General features: G+C 32.0%; 1 protein-coding gene across 2 annotated transcripts in view; it reads right to left on the bottom strand.

Moving 5' to 3' along the window:
- The window catches only part of LOC118183337 (methylcrotonoyl-CoA carboxylase beta chain, mitochondrial-like), a 97,011-nt gene extending 78,724 nt beyond the window's left edge, over positions 1–18,287 (bottom strand). Inside the window, exons 1-4 of one of the 2 annotated variants that reach the window (XM_085820630.1) lie at positions 17,916–18,285; positions 16,336–16,398; positions 10,833–11,106; positions 2,996–3,174 (exon numbers count right to left, since the gene is read on the bottom strand). In XM_085820630.1, the coding sequence (XP_085676756.1) occupies positions 2,996–3,174; positions 10,833–10,878 (225 nt within the window). In that variant the 5' untranslated portion in view covers positions 10,879–11,106; positions 16,336–16,398; positions 17,916–18,285. Of the gene's footprint in view, positions 1–2,995; positions 3,175–10,832; positions 11,107–16,335; positions 16,399–17,915 lie in introns of both variants that reach the window. The other variant, XM_035352841.2, reaches the window with a different exon arrangement.
- Positions 18,288–20,270: the final 1,983 nt, after the last annotated feature.

The raw sequence follows: 20,270 nt of genomic DNA, 5'->3' as shown, positions 1-20,270 counted from the left end.
TGATAATATTAGATACAACTTTATTTAAAATGAAAAAAGTATTAAAATTATTAACAAAATGAAAATCAAGTCCTAGGTAATACAGTAACTTTGATTTACTTTATTTAAAATTACCTTTACAACTTCAGTTATTAGCAGTTTTTTCATTATTTGCCACTAATATTGGAAAATAATTGTTCAGTAGTTTATGAGTTAACAGTAATATGCTAGAGCAATGGTAATTAAAGCAAGTTCCATAATACATAAAAGATAGATAAACCTCTAAAAGAAATATGTATGTTTAAAAATTAATGTATACATATGTTTCAAAATTTTTCGTATTTCAGTATTATGCAGGTGTTGGAATTGTTTCAATTCTTCCTTCCTTTTAGTACTCCATTCAAAATAATAATAAATGTCAACAATGTATTCATCCATACTTATTGGTATAGAAGCTGCTCCCTTTTCAGCTGCTAAATTTAAGAGCTGACAGGTGCACCTCATAATTTTTATGAGAACAATGAATTTTCCTTTTTTAAACTGCCTCCAACAACCAGCTTTCAAGTCTACTGTTACTGGTACATTATTGGCACCGCTAAGGAATTATCCAGAGGAATTTCATTTTTTTTAAAGTTTTAATAATTAGTTATATTAAAGCCTTCCAAATGTCCTTCTAAAGTGGAAGTAAACTACACTTCAAGAAAATAAACTATCCTTGACTTCTGAAGACACTGGACTGAAAAATGGAAAAACAATTGGATAGTTTTGAACTGGTGTTATTGCCTTCATTTATAGAGAAGCGGAATGAAACTGTTTTAATGCAATCAGTAACTAAAGATTTGTTTTTGATATCTATATCTTTAACAAATGCAGCTTTTTTGGCCATTGCACTTGAGTATTTCTGAGAGAATTCGCTATCGGGAAACATTTTTCTAAATAAAAGATGATACGATGCATTCAATGGCAAGTTGTCCTCTAGTAAAAAGGCAGAGAACAAGCATTCTACATTAATAACTCTTTGGTCCTTTGTTTCCATAGAAAAATCTGATTTTTTGTTTTTTTTCAATAGAATTCATGTCGCCCTTATATTTTTGTGTAAGCATGTGTTTGAGAACATCGGCAGTTCCACCGTGTGAAATCAAAAAATCGTAATGACATAGGGTACACATTGCAAATGTATTACATTCTCTTGAGGAAATAATAGAAGGAAAGTCATCTGTGCACGATTTTTGAAAAGTACATGACTATTTTGCCTTTTCACAGACATAACTAAAACGAAAGATCATAATTTCTTAAACTATTTCTCGAAAGCACGTGCACTCACACCTCTCAGTGGTAAGATGAATGAAATGACAACCTCGATCTTGCTTTATGCTTCGTGGCTAATGTATGCCAGATGATATGCAGTGGCGCTCGATGTTCACTGGAGAACTAGAACATGACTTTATCAGACATATGTGCTCTCACTCACAAAGCAGAAGGGTGCCACAGTTTCTCACTGATGAAACGACTTTGGTTTTCTTTATAAAATATAGAGAAAAAATAAGTGCTTTCAGACACCCAAAATCACTTTTTTTTTTTTTTTTTTTTTTTTTTTTTTGTGCAAATAACGAAGTATTAAGCCAAGCTACGTAAAAATCATGAGAAATTTTAAGAATAAGATAAAATCAGTTGACGGGAGAATGGTCAGAAATTGGGAGTCTCCCGCCTAAATCGGGAGAGTTGGCAACTCTGTATACATCTTCAAGTGCCTCACAAGTATTCTCTAAAGTAATATAGACCCTTAGAAAAATACAATTCTCTAAAGATGTTTACAGAAATTGGCATTAATGTTTTTATTTTTCAATTTTTTAAAAAAATAAATACCAATTAAAACTATTAAATAATGTGCTCTCTCTGTCACATTTTTAGAACAATTATTTCTACACAAAATACATTTCACTGTATTACAGCATATAAATGTAATAATATTTTTAAATCAGTTGATTAAATTAAATTCTAATCCTATTGCTTAATAATGTGTTGGCGATTCTCTACCTAAATTGCATCCTTGCTCCTAAATTTTGGCGAAATCCTTTCTTTATTTTAAATTATATTAACCTGTTGGCACCCGCCAAATTGCCAAACTCATAAATCTGTCATATTACATAAAGTCCTTAAGAACACTCCTGATGAGAAGATAGCGTCACCTCGTGATTTCAATTAATATCGCTGAATGGATGAGCACCATGACGCACACATATCTATAAATAGAGCTTCTCCTCGAGGTACATTAGGAACGCTTGTGAGATGGATGCTAAAATAAACGTATCACTTTATTTTCCAAAATTTGTCTCATTCCTGTTGTCCCGGCTGCAGAACACAAATAATGTATGAGATTCTGCATTTCATATATACAGGGTGTATCAGTACAGCAGTAACAAACTTTCAGGAGAGTACACCTAGACGATGGGAAATCACACCACATTGTGCAGTCAGAAATGCTTTCCTGATGCGGTAGTGACAGAAAGGACACGAACGGCGTGAGGAAACATGTTTATTATTCGGAGTACAACAAAAACAAAGAAAAACCAACATAAAGAGACAACAATCATCATCAAAGGTGTTCGAAATTATGACCCACACCATGATGCAGGAACAGTGCGTCATACATCTTTCCATTCAACGGAGAAGTGAGGCCTGCATCACAGTCCGGGATCCTATTCCTTCTTTAATGACGATCATTGTTTGTTTTTATTCTTATTTGTAGGTTTTTGCTGTACTAAACATAATAAAACATGTTTTGTCTCATTGTTTATGTCCTTCCTTTTTTGTGTTTTGTGTCATCACTATCGTGCCAGGAAAGTGCTTCTGACCATGCATTGCTATGTGATTTCCCATTGTCTAGGTGTACTCTATCTCTTCTGAAAATTTGTAACCACTGTACTGATACACCCTATAGATATTAAATTGCATGACATATAATTTACTCCATAGAAAATACAGAACCTATGGAACTTCTAAACAACTATTTTACCTGCAGTGGTAAATAAGCTCCTGCACTATCTACCAAATATATGCATGGCAATCTATTGAGGTAGGACAGTTGCTGAACTCTAATTTGTTTTACGATTGAAATGGGAAAGAATGCACCTCCTTTAACAGTGGCATCATTTGCCCCAACAATACAAAAATGACCATGAATTTTGCCAATACCTAAAATTAAAAGCAAAACATGAAAAAGTAGAAATTGGGTATTAATAAAATAAATACATACTGCACACTTATATAACATGTTTATACTGCAAGCTATGCAATACAAAGTTATAATTAAAAGAAATTCGAAACATTTTCAACTTTATTGAAAATATCCCCGATTCTTTAACCTTATTGCCTAACAAAGATGGATTTGAGTAACATTTCATCTAATTACATATCAGTGTAAATTTTTGAAACCATCTTCACAGCATTTTTAGTATAAAATTGATTACGAATTGCGCACAAGGACAACTATTTTACTATTTAATTAAAACTTTAAAATACTATTTAACTTGAAATTAAAGAATATTTACAAAAACTAAAAAAACTGAAAATGTAAAATAGTTTTTAACTGCTGTTTCTGATTTTCACACTAGATTTGAACTGTTTGTATGTAAATAACAAAGTATACTATAACTTAAGAATTATTTAACTATAATTTACTGAATGTAAAACTATTATATTTTTAATACATTTAATTATATTAAGTTTGATTATCCTCTAGGAAATGAAAATTAAAAAGTATTGTAATAGGATAGTTAATAATAGATTCCTTAAAAATTTGAGATCACACTACAGAAAATCAAACTTAGTATTAAATTGTATTTGATTTAAGTATAATAAGAATGCTAAATGAATACATTTAATTAATTATTTATTACTTAATTTCTTTATATATGAACATTAACCTTTTCTTGTGGGATATAGGGGCCAATTTTGAACATATTATGACCATTTAGTCACTTATTTTAAATGAAAGGAACAGAAAAACAAGTCTACAGGGTATTGCACTTCCTAATCCACATTAAGGAATAAATTTTAAATCTCCGTAGTTTGCTGAAATTCCTTGAGACATATTTAAAGTAGTGAAAGTGTGGGACATATATGTCCCAGGCCCCTGGAAAATGTTAATACTTTCATGTATGCTACTTATTGATTAACTGTGTCTCTGATTTCAACATTTGGTCAAACTGCAGAGTCTTGGGCATATTTTCGAGTATGAATGCAACAGTATCCAATTCTTCTCTGCACATACACCAGAGTTTGAATACACTGGATTTGCATTATTTACATTTAACTGCCATTTCAATTGAACAGTATCTACTGATTGTAAAAATATAACTTTTGGCAATGCAGATTTTTGTTTTATTCTTGTAAAATCTGTTTCTAATAAAATGCTTCTTTTTATTATTATTCATGAACAGGATTTTACTTATGAACTATAAAGATAAACAAAACATTTTTCATCATTTCGCAAAGTTGGTAATGAGTTGGCAACATTTTGTAGGATGCAGACAATCAGAAAATAAGAGGAATTTTTTTTAGAAGGCAGTTCAAAATCAAGTTTTTTGTAAAAATACACTGAAATATTTTATATGAAAAAAAATTATATATCAGTAAAACAACTTTTAAAATAATTTTTACACTCTTAAATGAGAGGAGAAAATAGTTAGATAAATAAAAAATTTGTTCTTTTACGGGAATCCTAGAGATAAAATATTTCCTAAATTAAATGCTAAATGCACTACTGAACTAATAATTTAATGCACTAATTCCATTATTGCATTATGTGCATATGCATTTAAATCAATAACATAGCAGCTTAAAGAAAGTATTAAGAGTTGAAATTTTGGAATTATTAAAATTTTCTGTTTTTATTCCTTTACTACTATGTTTTTAATTCCTAATATCAGAAAAACCTGTACAAAGCTATTGATAATTTTTCTTTCGCACTACTGAAGTAAACAAGTTTGCTTGTTGTATAGAATGTAAACAAATCAGTTATAAGATTAATTTAAGTTGGAATTTGGCATCTAAAAAGCTGCAGATATATATATTCTTTACACATGTCAATGATATAAATTCAGATAATATGAAATACATACACGAAAATAATAATTTATCTGAAAGCATAAACTTTCAAACTCATAATTTACATTTACTTTAAAAAGGAGTTGCTGACATGTGTGTAAATTAAGTTAATGAACTTCGATGATATAATAAATTTATTTCTTCAGTCAAAATATGTTATAAACATACTATTGGGTTGGCAACTAAGTAATTGCGGATTTCACTCATAGATGGCTTCAGTTGAATTTTTAGGGTTGCAGATGTAGTACAAATATAAAACACATTTTGTTATTTGATAGTTGGCAATTCAGCTGTCAATCAGTAAAAAAAGTTTTTTGATCAGTTGCGTAGTTTTCGTTTGGCGTTCGTTGAAAAATAGAAAATCAAAAGGAACATTTTCGTTATATTTTGCTTTTTTATTTCCGCAAAGGGAAAAACGCATCCCAAGCTCATAAAAAGTTATGTGCTGTTTATGGTGTGAAGCCTTAAAAGAACGACAGTGTCAAAATTGGTTTGCCAAACTTCATTCTGGTGATTTTTCACTCAAAGATGAAAAACGCTCTGGTCGTCCAGTTGAAGTTGATGACAACCTAATCAAAGCAATAATCGATTCGGATCGTCGCAGTACAACACGTGAGATTGCAGAGAAGCTTCATGTGTCACATACATGCATTGAAAATCACTTAAAACAACTTGGCTATGTTCAAAAACTCAATACATGGGTTCCTCACGAACTGAAAGAAATGCATTTAATGCAACACATTAACAGCTACGATTTGCTAAAGAAACATAATGAAAATGATCCATTTTTAAAACGACTGATAACTGGTAATGAAAAATGGGTTGTTTACAACAATATAAAGCGGAAAATATCATGGAGCAGGCCAGGTGAACCAACTCAAACAACATCAAAAGCTGATATTCATCAAAAGAAGGTTTTGTTATCAGTTTGGTGGGATTACAAAGGAATTGTATACTTTGAACTCTTACCACCCAACCGCACAATCAATTCTGATGTCTACATTGAACAACTAATGAAATTAAACAATGCAGTTGAAGAAAAGCGGCCCGAATTGACAAATCGGAAAGGTGTTGTATTCCATCATGACGATGCAAGGCCACACACATCTTTGGTCACTCGGCAAAAATTATTGGAACTTGGTTGGGATTTTTGCCACATCCACCATATAGTCCTGACCTTGCACCATCTGATTACTTTTTGTTTCGATCTTTACAAAACTCCTTGAATGGTAAAAATTTCAATAATGATGATGATGTCATATTGTACCTGATTCAGTTTTTTGCTAATAAAAACCAGAAGTTTTATGAACGTGGGATTATGATGCTGCCTGAAAGATGGCAAAAGGTCATTGATCAAAATGGGCAATACATTACAGAATAAAGTTATTTAGTTCCATGAAAAAATTGTCTTTGATTTTCTAAAAAAAAATCCGCAATTACTTAGTTGCCAACTCAATATATTTTTATAAAAAAATTTATTTGTATACATAAGAAAAAACAGTATTTGCATATTGTAGCAATCACCTTAGAAGTCCTGAAAGCATAAGACAATGTCAAACTTTGACTACTGCGCATAAAAATTCTTCAGGCAACCATGTACATGACAATTCTTAAGTTTTTAAAAGCAAATTGCCATTTTCGTATGCACTCTTTTTTGTTATGTTTTCAATAATTTCTGCAGGAATACAGTATTTTGCTACAGATTTGCTAAAAGGAATAACTGCTTTGAATTTATTCTTAAAGCAATTGCCACAGAATTTCAATAAAAGGGGGAGAAAAAATATTTGTTTGTAAGTATGTTTATTAATTTTTTTCAAGTTAAAAATTTAATTAAAACATAAAATGGTGAATCTTCGGATTATGGTAACTTGGCGATTTTTTTGCGAAACTTTGGCGACCAACCCTGCTACAGCACTCTGCTAGTTTTTTTGGGGGGGACACCATTTTGTTTTCACGAAGTAAAGGCATGTTTTTTTTTTTTTTTTTTTTTTTACTCAACATTTTTTTCTAACAATCTGCTAGCGGAATTATGCTTATGCTAGAAGTTTTATGGAACAAAAGTGCTTAATCATGACGAAGAATTAGGTGCGAAATTGGGAGAAAGTGTGGAATTGCCCACTGCTTGCCACGTTTTTAAGAATTGCATATACACGGTATCAATGTACACGTTGACCTATTTTCACTTAAAAAACATCCCAGAATTGCACAAAAATGGCATTGCGCACACTCTTGACTTTATCCATGTACACATCGACCTATTTTCCCTTAAAAAGTCAAAGAAAATTGACAAAAGTCCAATTCTTCTTACTCTTGTAAAAAGCGCCAAAGAAATAAGTGGGCGATTCTGCACTTTAGCAGCGAAATTGTTTCTGAGTGCTTATTAGCTAAAATCCTGAGGTAAAAGTATAGTTTAGGGTACCCCTTGGCGAAACTTGGCGATTTCTGGCAGTACATGGACACTGATTTTGTACAATTCTTTGACTTGTTAGTTTGGCTTGCCAAGCGGCGATTTTTGGTGCATCGCCGCTACACAAAGCCAAAATAACAAGACAAACAATTGCACAAACTCGGTATCCATGTACACATCGACTTATTTTCACTTAAAAAACAATCCCCGAATTGCACAAAAATGACATTGCGCACTCTTTTAACTTTATCCATGTACACGTCGACCTATTTTCTCTTTAAAAAAAATCCCAGAATTAATTTTGCAAAAAATTAACTTGTATTGCACACTCCCTTTACTTTGTCCATGTACACATCAATATATTTTCACTTAAAAAGTCAAAGGAGCACCAAATTCTATAATATAGGCAAACAAAAAATACATAATCTCAATAAAATACATTTTAAATCAAACAATAAAATAACATAAAAAAGGAAAAACATGTTATACATTTAAGCACTACCAAAAGCAAATATTCACTTACCATGATTTTCGAGTTCGCTTCGTACACCCAGAGCCACGTAAAAATCAAAATATCAATCATACTCAAATAACTTTTTTCAAACCAGGTACTCTTTCTGATCGAATGCTTTACATAGTGACCATCTGAACCTTTCTTCCTACAAACTCATTCAAATTCATCTAAACGGTTTTTATGTTCGACTAGACGCATATCCTTCCTACATACAGGACACTTATAATGGCTACTAAATAAACCTTCATTTACAAACCAGTCAATTAACGCTCTTTTCCCCTTTCGCTCCACATCGTACAGAAACTTCAAATTAATCTTACTACATTCGGCCATTCTACCATCTAAAGAATGAAAACAACACACACCACAAAAACGCTTACAAAACATCCCGTGATAAAAATTTCCCAGAATCATGCACCCGATCACGTCACAATAGGGTTTCCATAACATTCAACTACTCAGGCTACCATAAATGAAACAACAACTTGGTGATAAATCAAACAATAACTTCGCCATAATACAAGGAGTACCTTAAAGTCTACTCTAACCAATCCCGATTGGAATTTTCTGGAAAATGTTACATTACATGTCTCATGATATCTCATTTCTCTGAGATAAAATAATCTGTGATTCGAACTGTGTACTTCTCAGATTATTGCTAAAGTCCTAGCTAGTAACCTTTATCGCCTTACCAAAATGTCGCCAAACTACCTGTTACCATATTCCAAAGATTAGCCCATAAAATATGTATGTACATAATAAATAATTTTTTTTTAATTACAAAAATCGGGATTATTTTTCTTCTGTAAAATTCACCAAACTCTGTCAAAGTAGTTGCACTAATATGCAAATAATGAAAATCCTACTCCTAATTTAATAATACTGAACTTAAATAGAAAGAAAAAAAAATATTTGTTTACATTCAAAAATAAACATCGATTACAAGCATTCTTTGATTATCAGAATAGTATTTGATGTTTACCTTAATGAAAAATAACTTCATGCTATGAGAAACGCTTTGAGAAATAAGGCCATCCAGATCTCTCATTATAAGAAGAGTGCAAAGAACTCTATCCCATTCACTGGGAATAAATAAATCACTCGCTCCTAACAAATGTGATAGTTTCTTTACAGTCTTCATAGTGACTTCATCATTTTTTAAAGGTTGCAGCTATATACTCCTTAAAATTTTGATGGTTAGCTGAAACCCTAAAAATTCTGAAAGTATGCACATCATAAATAATGCACAAAAGATCCCCCCAGTAAGACGCATTTCTTATTTCTATAGATGCAGACACTTAACTACACAGATATATGACAACTAAAATTAATACATATACCTACCTACACTCATGTCCAAAAATTAAGGATAATTCGGTGTCATGCAGAAATCGAACTCTAAAATAAATATATCACCTGTAAAATCACTACACACATCTTCAAGAATCATATGCAAATTTCAGAAAGTAACCAGATGACGTCACAATGACGACAGTGTAAGAGAGTGATACATAAGGAATACAGGCAAAGAAGGAAAATTGTTCGCAGGCACTTTATAAGCATTTTAGTGCAATAACCGAATAGTTATGACACAAAGGACGCATTTGGATGATTTTTTATGTGGTAGAATTATCGGCCATCTGGAATGTGGGCGTACCCAACTGGAAGTATCAGACAAACTTGGAATTTCCCAGAGTGTCATCTCCAGGCTTTGGCAACAATTCCAAGATGATGGTAATGTGAGTAGACGTTACAGTGCAGGTCGCCCCAGAGTTACAATGCCAAATGAGAACCGGTATTTGGCAGTTACTGCCAAAAGAAACAGGCAGAGCACAGCCTCAGACCTGACTTTCATATGGAGAGCTCCAGGTACCCGTTACCACCAAGAAAACATCATTGGACGACATTGTTACGGTGGTGCAGGAGTGTACGTTTGGGGTGGAATTATTCTGGGTTCCAGAACTGACCTGCATGTTCAAATTGGAACCATGACAAGCCAAATCTATCGGGATGTCATTCTGGAACAACATGTATGTTTGTTTCAGGGTGCCATGGGCACACAATTTGTGTTTATGGATGACAACGCTCGTCCTCACCGTGCAAACATCGTAAGCAAATGCCTTCAATCGGAGGATATCACCCGTATGGACTGGCCAGCATTCTCACCGGACTTGAATCCAGTAGAGCACGTGTGGGACATGCTTGGCTGACGAGTTGCAGCCCGTCAACCTCCTCCTACATGTCTACCGGAAAACTTCTTTGCTTTTTGAGTGGTGTAATATCTCTCCAAGATCAGATCGCTAATTTGATACTCAGCATGCCTATGGATTGTACGGACTGTATTGCATCGTCTGGGAGACATACAATGTATTAACAATCATACCAACCACGTAATATTTGTAATTTTTGTAAATAGATTTTTTTTTTTTTTAATTTGCTCCAGGGAGAAAAAAATCGCTAATTTTTTTAATAATATCAAACATATAGCATCTTTTTTTGCTCTTTACCTTTTGTTTAATAAATAAGCTTTACAAATAAGTCAAATTTGTTTTGCTTCTAACTCTTCCTTTGCCTGATTTTGCATTATCCTTAATTTATGGAAATGAGTGTATATGTAATGCTAATAGACATTTTCTATTTTAGAAACTCATCTAGTGACATGCTCTTTTCAAGTATTTTTTCTGACATATTGTGAACGTAAGCTATTTAACATTTTACATTTAGGGATATTTTATAGATACCTATAATAAATAGTTGCCATAATGCAAAAAAAAATATGGCATTATTTTATCTGAAAATTTGACAGATAGAATATAAATATACCTGCAACACTGCCAGCAGCTGGTATATGGCCGTAATCCATAGACATCCCAGCAAAAAGACCAATTTCCAGAAAGGGAGAATCTGGATCAAATAGCAATTTCAGGCGATCACGAACTAATAATTTTTTATTAACAACCGTATGTCTATGTATTCCTCTTGGACCTCCTCCAGCTCTGGCATATTCTGATAAAACCTTCAAAGCATGGGCAGCTTCAGCTGACCGTGTTTTTGCATTTTCTATAACGTCCTCCTCCTGTAAGTCATATTTCAGAGCCTATGGATATAATTTTAAAAATACAGTAAACACTATAAGCAGATTAATAAAAGTATATTTATAAATCATAAGTAATTTTCGTTATATTCAGAGCTTAGTATCTGAAAAGATTATTAATGATATGAAGCAAGAAAATGTTGTCTCTTGCCATTAATACATTAATTAATACGAGAAGTAGATGATGGAAGTTATATGCAAAAAATGCAGATAAGTAATAAGTAAATATGGCAAGGTGGGCAAAAAAATAATTCTTTCTAAGACTTCAATTTACTTTGAAAAATTGTTGCCATTAAATAAAAAAATTTTGCTCTTGAAGAATGAAGGACATGCATGTCTTTGTAAGTTATCTTCTAATAAAATGCTCAAATAAACATGATCTCACCAGTGTGCTATGCTTTACATACATAACGTCCTGTTCACACATAAAATTGCTATTTCATGGATTTCTATTTTGAGTTCTAAGCATTCTTCCCTTCAAATCAAAAGGTAATGAAAAGATGCAGATAACATTGTTTTTGTAATAGTTGGTACTCACAAAAATAACTTCATTTTAGCTGATTGTTTTGTCTTAATAACTTATTTCATTGCATAGCAACAATAATCTCTAGTTTCTTGCTTGGCTAACAATATTTATGATTGGTGTGCTATAATAACATCTTTTTCCTAATAGCAAAACAAATTGTTAGAGCATTGTGACTATCACAATCAACATAAATTAACTCTAAATTGGTATAACTATGTATTTATTATTTTATTTATTTCATATTCATATTTCATTTCACATTCATTTATATATTTATTTATTTCAAATTCGTATTTCATTTCACATTCATTTATATATTTATTTCATATTTGTATTTCATTTCACATTCATTTATATATTTATTTATTTCAGAATCAGAGGGTACTGTAATACCTATGGCATATATCTGCAGAAAAGGATTTGAAAGTTTTTCGATTACACCTACAAATGTAAATTTCTTTCGGAGATCTTAGGGTTAGGTCAAATATTAAAATAGACAAAGAACATAGTAAAACAAAGGATTTCAACAAGGTCATTGAATAAAATTTAATTTGAAAGAATATATGCAATGGCAATCCAATAATATGTTAATGCTTTATTTTCATTAATTAAGAATCTAATCGATTTCCTTTTTCTCGTAAAAAAAATTCCTCTCACTTTTTAAAAAAATTGTTTATCATCAAGGTATAATTGGTATTTTCCAACTATTCGTATCTCCACCAAAAAGTTGGGTACAAATATATTTAAGAGTACCCCTTAGCGAAAATTAGCATTTTTGGCGGCACATGGATACCGAGTTTGTGCAATTCTTTGACTTGCTATTTTGGCTTGTGTAGCGGTGATTTTTGGACTTTGTCCATGTACACCTTAAACTACATTCACTTAACACTCCATCGAGCGCATTCATCTGACAGATACAGGCGTGTTAAAATCTCTGTTTTTGTCCCCTTAAACTTTTTCTCATGACCTTGACCTTATCAGTATCTGTCCATCTGGCCACCCACTCCTCTGGAATGCAGTAATGACCAGTTCGGTGTAGGAGTATTTCCTGTTTTTAAGCTTATTTGAAAATTTGTATCTGTTAGATACACGCGCCCGATAACGTTTGTCTCCTGAAGCTTTTATGGAAATATCGAGATTTCTTATAGATTTTTTATTTATTTTTCCCATGAGAGTGGTAAACACTTTTTAGATTTGAATAATCAAAAAGACCTTGAACTAGTCCATAATATTCTGTTTAGTGATGGAAATGAGGAATTAAATGCTGAAGAATTTGATGAAAGTGATGATGAAAAAGTGATGATGCTAACAATGGTGATTTTTATGTAGGAAAAGACAAAAACACCAACTGGGCAAAATCGCCTGGCAGAAAAAATGTCAAAGTTCGATCGCAGAATATTATCACAAAATTACCTGGAGTAATCGGAAATGCGAAAGGTATAAAAACTATATACGACTCTTGGAACTGTTTTTTTTCCTGATGAAATATTGGAAATAATTGTGAAATACACTAACAAATACATTTCTACAATTTTTGATCTATTTAGCAGAGAAAGAGATGCAAGACTAACAGATATCATTGAAATAAAAGCATTTATAGGTTTATTTTTATTAGCTGGCGTTTTGCGAAGTAATCAACAAATTTTGGAAGAACTGTGATCTACTAATGGAATGGGTATTGAGATGTTTAGAAGGGTAATGAGTCTGAAGCGATTTAAATTTCTTCTAAGATGCTGTAGATTTGATGATAAAGAGACAAGGAACGAGAGAAGGAAAACAGATAAATTAGCACCTATTAGAGAAATTTTTGAGAAATTTGTGGAAAAATGTAAGCGTAATTATTGCGTGGAACAAAATGTTATGATAGATGAGAAATTAGAAGGTTTTAGAGGAAGATGCCCTTTTCGCCAGTACATTCCATCAAAACCAAATAAATATGGCATTAAAATTTTTGCAGCAGTTGATGCTAAAACGCTTTATACATTGAAATTATAAATATATGCCGGAAAACAGCCCGAAAGCCCATTTAGCGTCAGTAATTCCTCACTGATGATGTTGTTCTGCGATTATCTGAACCAATTTTCAACAGCGGTCGCAATATCACCGTAGATAATTGGTTTACCTCTATTCATGTTGTAAAAGCCCTAAAAGATTTGAAAAATAAGAAAGAATAAAAAAGAAATACCTCCCTGTTTTGCAAAATCTAAAGGAAAAGAAGTAGATTCAAGCTTATTAGTTTTTTCTAGAAACTGCACTTTAGTTTCATACGTACCGAAAAAAGGCAAAAATTGCTTGTATCAAGTATGCATTTTGATGATGCTATAGATGAAGACAATGAAGATGAAAAAAAGCCAAATATAATCACATTTTATAATGCTACAAAATGCGGTGTTGATGCTCTAGATAAGATGTGTGGAACTTATAATTGCACTCGCAATACAAGGAGATAGCTGATGATAGTATTTTATTCGATGCTAAATATTTCAGGTATAAACAGACTAGTTGCATTTTGGGGAAACCAGAACACTGTTCCGAACAGGAGAGAGTATTTGAAAATACTGGTGAAAGAATTAGTCAATAAAGAAGTTGTTAGGCGCATGACTAAACCCAATTTATAGAAGGATTTGCAAATGAAACTTAAAACTTACAGACCAACTGCTGAAGAAGGAAAGAAAGCAAAGGTTCCCAGTAACCAAAATAAACGCAAAAGGTGCTCTACATGTCAAACAAATAAGAAAAGTAGACTGACCCAATATTCCCGCATAAGATGTGCTCAATATTTTTATTTTGAACATGCAGTAATGATGTGTCAGAAATGTTCAAATGAAAACCAAACTTAAATTTAGAATCGAATTAAAGTATAACTGATTTTTTTTGGGTTGATCTTTACAATATGGTAACTGGTAGTTTGGCGACATTTTGGAGGCAATAAAGGTTACTACCTGGGACTTTGGTAATAATGTGAACAGTACTCAGTTCTGATTACGCATTATTTTGCGTGAGGGAAATGAGAGATCATGGGATATGTCATGTGATATTAATGGACGAATTACGGTTCTTTAATCGGAAAAGGGGGGAAATCGGGAAAAAATGTGGAAATTTTCTATTTAGCTTTATTCTGTGTTGTGTGAAACAGTGTTGTTTAATTTTTGGATCCCATGGCCCTAACTAAAGTGAATTCGAAATGGGTATTTAGGCATTGTGATAAAGAGAAGTTTGCTTTTTATTTAGCGGAGGAAGTATGGAGGAAAAATTCGCAGAAAAAATCTTTCAATAATTTTATTGAATGAATTAGAAAAGTGTATCCGCCACGTAATCAAGATTCTGAAGAAGATTAGATAAGTTAGTATTTTTAATTATTTGAGGATATTATTTTTATGCATTGTTCTAAATGTAAGGTGGAAAGGAATTTGGTATTATTGGGAAAATTGTTATTAGCAATGATTTAGTTTAAAGTAATTAGGATTGTAAGGTAATTTTTATTAATTTAATGTATGTGCTCATTTATATTTTAAGTAGTGTTTTTGAATTTAATTATATTTTAATGAAATGATAGTTATTTTGTGAATTTTATGTTTGTAGGAATTTGGTATACGTTTTAGTTGAAGTAAACGTGCGTGGAAATAATTTAAATATCTGACACTAAGTATTTGTAATGGTTGCGGTATGAATTCGTTGGTGACGTTTATAATATAATAGATGATTTAGAGGTAAAAGTTTTTGGATATTTTATTTATTTTATATGTGGAAATGTTCATATTTGGAAAGGGTAAATACTTTTTCGCGATCAGGTAATTTCATATATGTTCTTTTTACCGGGTTTAAAGATTGAGAAAATTGTCATGTATTTTCGTGAAATTTTTCTAATTTATGAGAAAAAAGCAGTGTACATGGATATAGTGAAGAGTGTGCGCAATGCCATTTTTGTGCAATTCTGGGATGTTTTTTTAAGTAAAAATAAGTCGGCGTGTACATGGTTTATGTGTATGTGTTATTTTGAAAAACGCGTAAGGAGTATGGTATTGTGCACTTTTTCCCAATTTTGCAGTGAATATTTGTCATGATTAAGCAGTTTTGTTAGATAAAATTTCTAGCATAAGTGTAATTCGGCTAGTAGATTGTTGGAAGAAGTGTTCAGTAGATAAAAAGAAAAGAAACATGTCTTTACTTCGTGAAGACAAAATGGCGGCGGGGGAAAAAAAATAGAGGGTTGCTGTAGGAGAGTTGGTTGCCAAATTTTCGCCAAAAAATCACCAAGTTACCATAATGTAAAGATCAACCTTTTTTTGTCATTTTATATTATGTATTTTTATGTGATATTAATTATTTGTGAACAACTGCCACATTAAAAAATTTTTTTTCAAATGTATTAACATATTTCATTGTGTGTTTTTTTAAACAGCATTTTAACCTAATAAATAAAAAATTAAAAAAATTAATAAAAAAATAAAGAAAAGTCTGGGTGTTAAAGCCTGTACCTAAACAGAATAAAAATAGAAGATTTAAAGTAATACAGATCACCAGAAAACATGCAAAATAGAGGTGTATCTAATAGATACAGCACGCCCAATGCCGCAAGATTTGAGACGCGCCTGACAGAGTGTTAAAAAGTCAAAGGAGTAGCCAACAAAATAATATATAATTGTCAATAAACTGCATTTTAAATCAAACAGTGAAATAACATAAAAAAGGAAATTCCCACTTACCTTATTTACGAATTAAACATGTCTTCAGTCAAAAAAAATTCCTTAACAGCATACAAAAACTTCCTAAAATTATCTGAATTAAAATCTGTACGCTGGCATCGCCACATAAATTCACAAAATAAGAATAAAAAATATCCTAATAAGCACCATTATTGCCCAACGTTCGACCATGCGCATTTCCTTCCTACAAACAGGACACTTAATAATGGCTACTGAGTAAACCTTTATTTACACACCAGTCAAGTAATGCTCTTTTCCCCATTCTTTCCAAATCGTACAGAAACTTCAAATTAATCTTACCACATTCAGGCATTTTACCGTCTAAACCACAAAACAAGCAATATGCTTCCTAACTAACACTAACACACACACACACACACAAGCCCTTACGAATTTACCGTAATCATGCAACCAATTATGTCATAATAGGGTTTCCATAACACTCAACTACTTAGACTACCATAAATGAAACAACAACTTCGTGATAATACCAGGAGTACCCTTCTCTCTACTCTAACCAAAAGTTGCAAACTCTCCAGTGACTTTAAAAAGAAACATTTATTTTGATACCTTTAGGTATATTTCAGCTATGTATCTAGTGGCACCTATTTTTTCCATTATTCTTTTTCCATAAATTACAGACACACTCTTTAATCTTTAGGGCTATTGTTCTCCCCATGTATGAAACAATCTATAGGTAAAGTACAGAATCGCCCACTTATTTGTTTGGCGCTTTTTACAACAGTAAGAAGAATTGGATTTTTGCCAATTTTCTTTGACTTTTTATGTGAAAATAGGTCGATGCGTACATGGATAAAGTCAAGGGAGTGCACAATGCCATTTTTGTGCAATTCTAGGATTTTTTTTAAGTGAAAATAGGTCGATGTGTACATGGATATTGAGTATGTGCAATTCTTAAAAATGTGACAAGCAGTGGGTGATTCTGCACTTCCCCCCCCATCTATTTTCACTATAGCAAAAAATTAGAGAATTGCACTAACTCAGCTTTAGCACCCAAACCCTAAAATGAGAAGGAAAAAAAGAGGCACATGATGTTTTTAAGTAAACCACATTACTTTCTAAGAATGCAGATATCATAATCTCATATAAGATATCATAATCTGCAGTTACACTAATGAAAATATCCCGAGAAGTGGAAAGCTATCTGAGGGATGCTACATGTATATCATTTTGCCACATAAATATTTTTAGCGACATAGTTGGCTGCCACATACAATATTCCCAATCAGAAAGTATCCAATATAAAAAAGAAGGAAAAAAAAAAAAGTGATTAAATGCATAAACCATATTATGTCATAAAGTAGATATTAAATTTAGAAAAATCATTCGTTACATAACACAGAAGAATTAAGAAACATAGTAATATGAGAATGAAACAAACTAAAGTCACCAAAATTTTAATAATTTTACCGTACATTTGGAATTAGTAATTCGATTATTCAAGTTTTTACTTTCAGATTTGTTATGTAATTTTTTTCAGAAAGGTTAAACAGTATATTCACATACATAAACAACTTTTAAATCTTGCTGATTATGATTCTTCTTAAGAGTTCAATTACCTTAAAACTCGCAGCTCTATAAAAATAACTTTCTTGAATACTTAGTTTCAGAGCTGAAAAGTGTTTAAGGATCATACTGCTCCCTCTGAAAACAGCCTTTTTAAGTTTACATTAACTGAAGTTTCCAGTCAGTAAGTAATTTCACTGGATCCTACCATCAGCAAATCGACCTGCTGATAAAAATTCAAAATATAATCTTTTAGACAGCTCACTTTTTTAAATTACGGATTGCCCAGGAATTTTTAGAAAAAGATCTTAATTTTTAAATTTATGGAAGCAAAATACGCCTTCAATAAATTTTCATATTCTCCACAGATATCGTACAATACAAAATTCCCTCTGTCACACTTGCTACTTCTTTTTTATTTACTAGCAGAAATGTTTGCAGCTGCCATTTCCGAATGCTAAATTACGCTGTGAAAAGTTAAACACAGGGGATTAACTAAAAGTTTTGTTTTGTTTATTTTAAAGACATGTTAAATAAATCAAAGAGCATACATACATGGTTTACTTAAAAATATTGCTCAAAGAATAGATTTGAATTTTCTCTCCAAGATGCGAAATTCTAAATTCTGTGATATAATGACAACTGTTCAATTATTTTTTATATCAGCAGTAAGACTAAGGATACTTTTTAAAGCTTTATCTAAAGATGAATCTAATTTATTTTCTCTCGAAATTATCCATCTTTCCCTGATTTGTTGGAGCTTGTTCCCTCTCTTACCTCTAAACCAGCGCAAAATCGGTGCTGCTTCTACTTCCAAAATTGTTCTCTTTGCAGTGCCCATAGGTCTTTTGATGTCAAGTTAATTTCTAAAATTACATTTTCCCTGCTGGAGCGGTGACACGTCTGAACTTCGGTTATTTAATTCATGTTGAAATCCTGTCGAACAGACTGGCTGCCTAGGAGTTTTCATGCTTTTCCCATGTGTAACGTTACCTACGATTGCTTTCCTTAGTTAGATGTCGCTTATATGCTTTGCCATAATCTAAATCAGAGTTCCTTAAACTGGGAGTCGGGGGACCTGCAGCTAGATATCTAGTTGGCCTTGCCTGCAGTAGGAGGTCGCCAAATATTTTAGCAATTTTAATATTCCTTTAACTTATTATAATAATTTTACAGTTACCAAATATTTTTACACAATGTTCCTGCAAATGGATATAGATAAGCGAATAAAGATAATGAAAAAACGAAAACGTTTCACCACATTCTTCTTAAAATATAAAAGTTCATTTTACTTGCTTTACTCGTGACGTCTGTTACTTATTTAAAATTTTCACATTGTTCTGTCTTAAAATTGGAAATTAAAGTTAATGACCTTGTAACGGCATAAAATGTAAATAATTAGCTTGAAACTCACAAATATTTTAATAATTATAAATGTTTAATTTGCAAATTATTGTATAATCGTTTTTGGCAACAGCTTTGCTCTATCTTTAGAATCCTTTTTTTTTTTTTTTTTTTTTTTTTAAATTAGAAGATGAGTTTTTGATTACTGAGTTGGTGAATAAAAATTGTATTTGGTGTTGATATGATTTGTGATCTTTTTATTATTTTGTACTTCAGTCAGACCTCCTTGGAATAGCAAAATTTTCTCTGTATTACGTTGTATCAACTGAGGATTCATAACAAGTGTGCTTATAACCTAAAACTGCAATAGTACAAGTGATCGGAGATCATCATTCGTTAAGTGGTGTTCGACCCAAAGGCCACTACATGTTTATCAATCCCCCTAAGGACCTGTAAAAGTTCCTTAAATTCCATAAAATGGAAAAGTCCTGTGCACTTGTAATAAAAGTGCAAGGTCTTCAGTAGTGAAAAAGTTGATCAGGGGTGACGCTATATATAGCCACAGATGAAGTCTTCGTTGGATAAGCAATAATAGCAACTAATAATTTTGGCATAGGTTTTCGCAATGGCATATCTTTTACACATTACCGTAGATTTGACACAGTAACTTACAGTAAAAATGGAAAATAATATATACAAGTCCAAGAAATTTTTCTGCTTTCGTCTGAGGCGAAAGTACCTATATCTTAATACTCATAGGGAAGTAGACTGTCACGTGATACACGAATTTAATGATGATAAAGTCAGCAGCCTTGGTACCGGCAAAGTCTATAGTAAGATGAAAATGATAATAAAGATGAAATAAAATCTAGATTAAATAGTTGAAAATAACCAAATATATACAAGGACTACCCTCTAACATTATAATGTATAGTTCTGGGATGTTTATGCGGCTGTTTGATTAGATAGTCGTACTCCCCTATGTTTTTAACAACTTCGTGAGTGGAGGAATCATATTTTTCGTAGAATTTGAATGTAATCTTTAGTAATTCGGCAGTACAAGT

The sequence above is a fragment of the Stegodyphus dumicola genome, chromosome 7, assembly GCF_044657685.1.
Source record: "Stegodyphus dumicola isolate Sdum_Otavi_A_Nest chromosome 7, ASM4465768v1".
NCBI classification, from domain to species: Eukaryota; Metazoa; Arthropoda; class Arachnida; order Araneae; family Eresidae; genus Stegodyphus; species Stegodyphus dumicola.
This window is presented reverse-complemented; position numbering and strand designations above follow the sequence as displayed.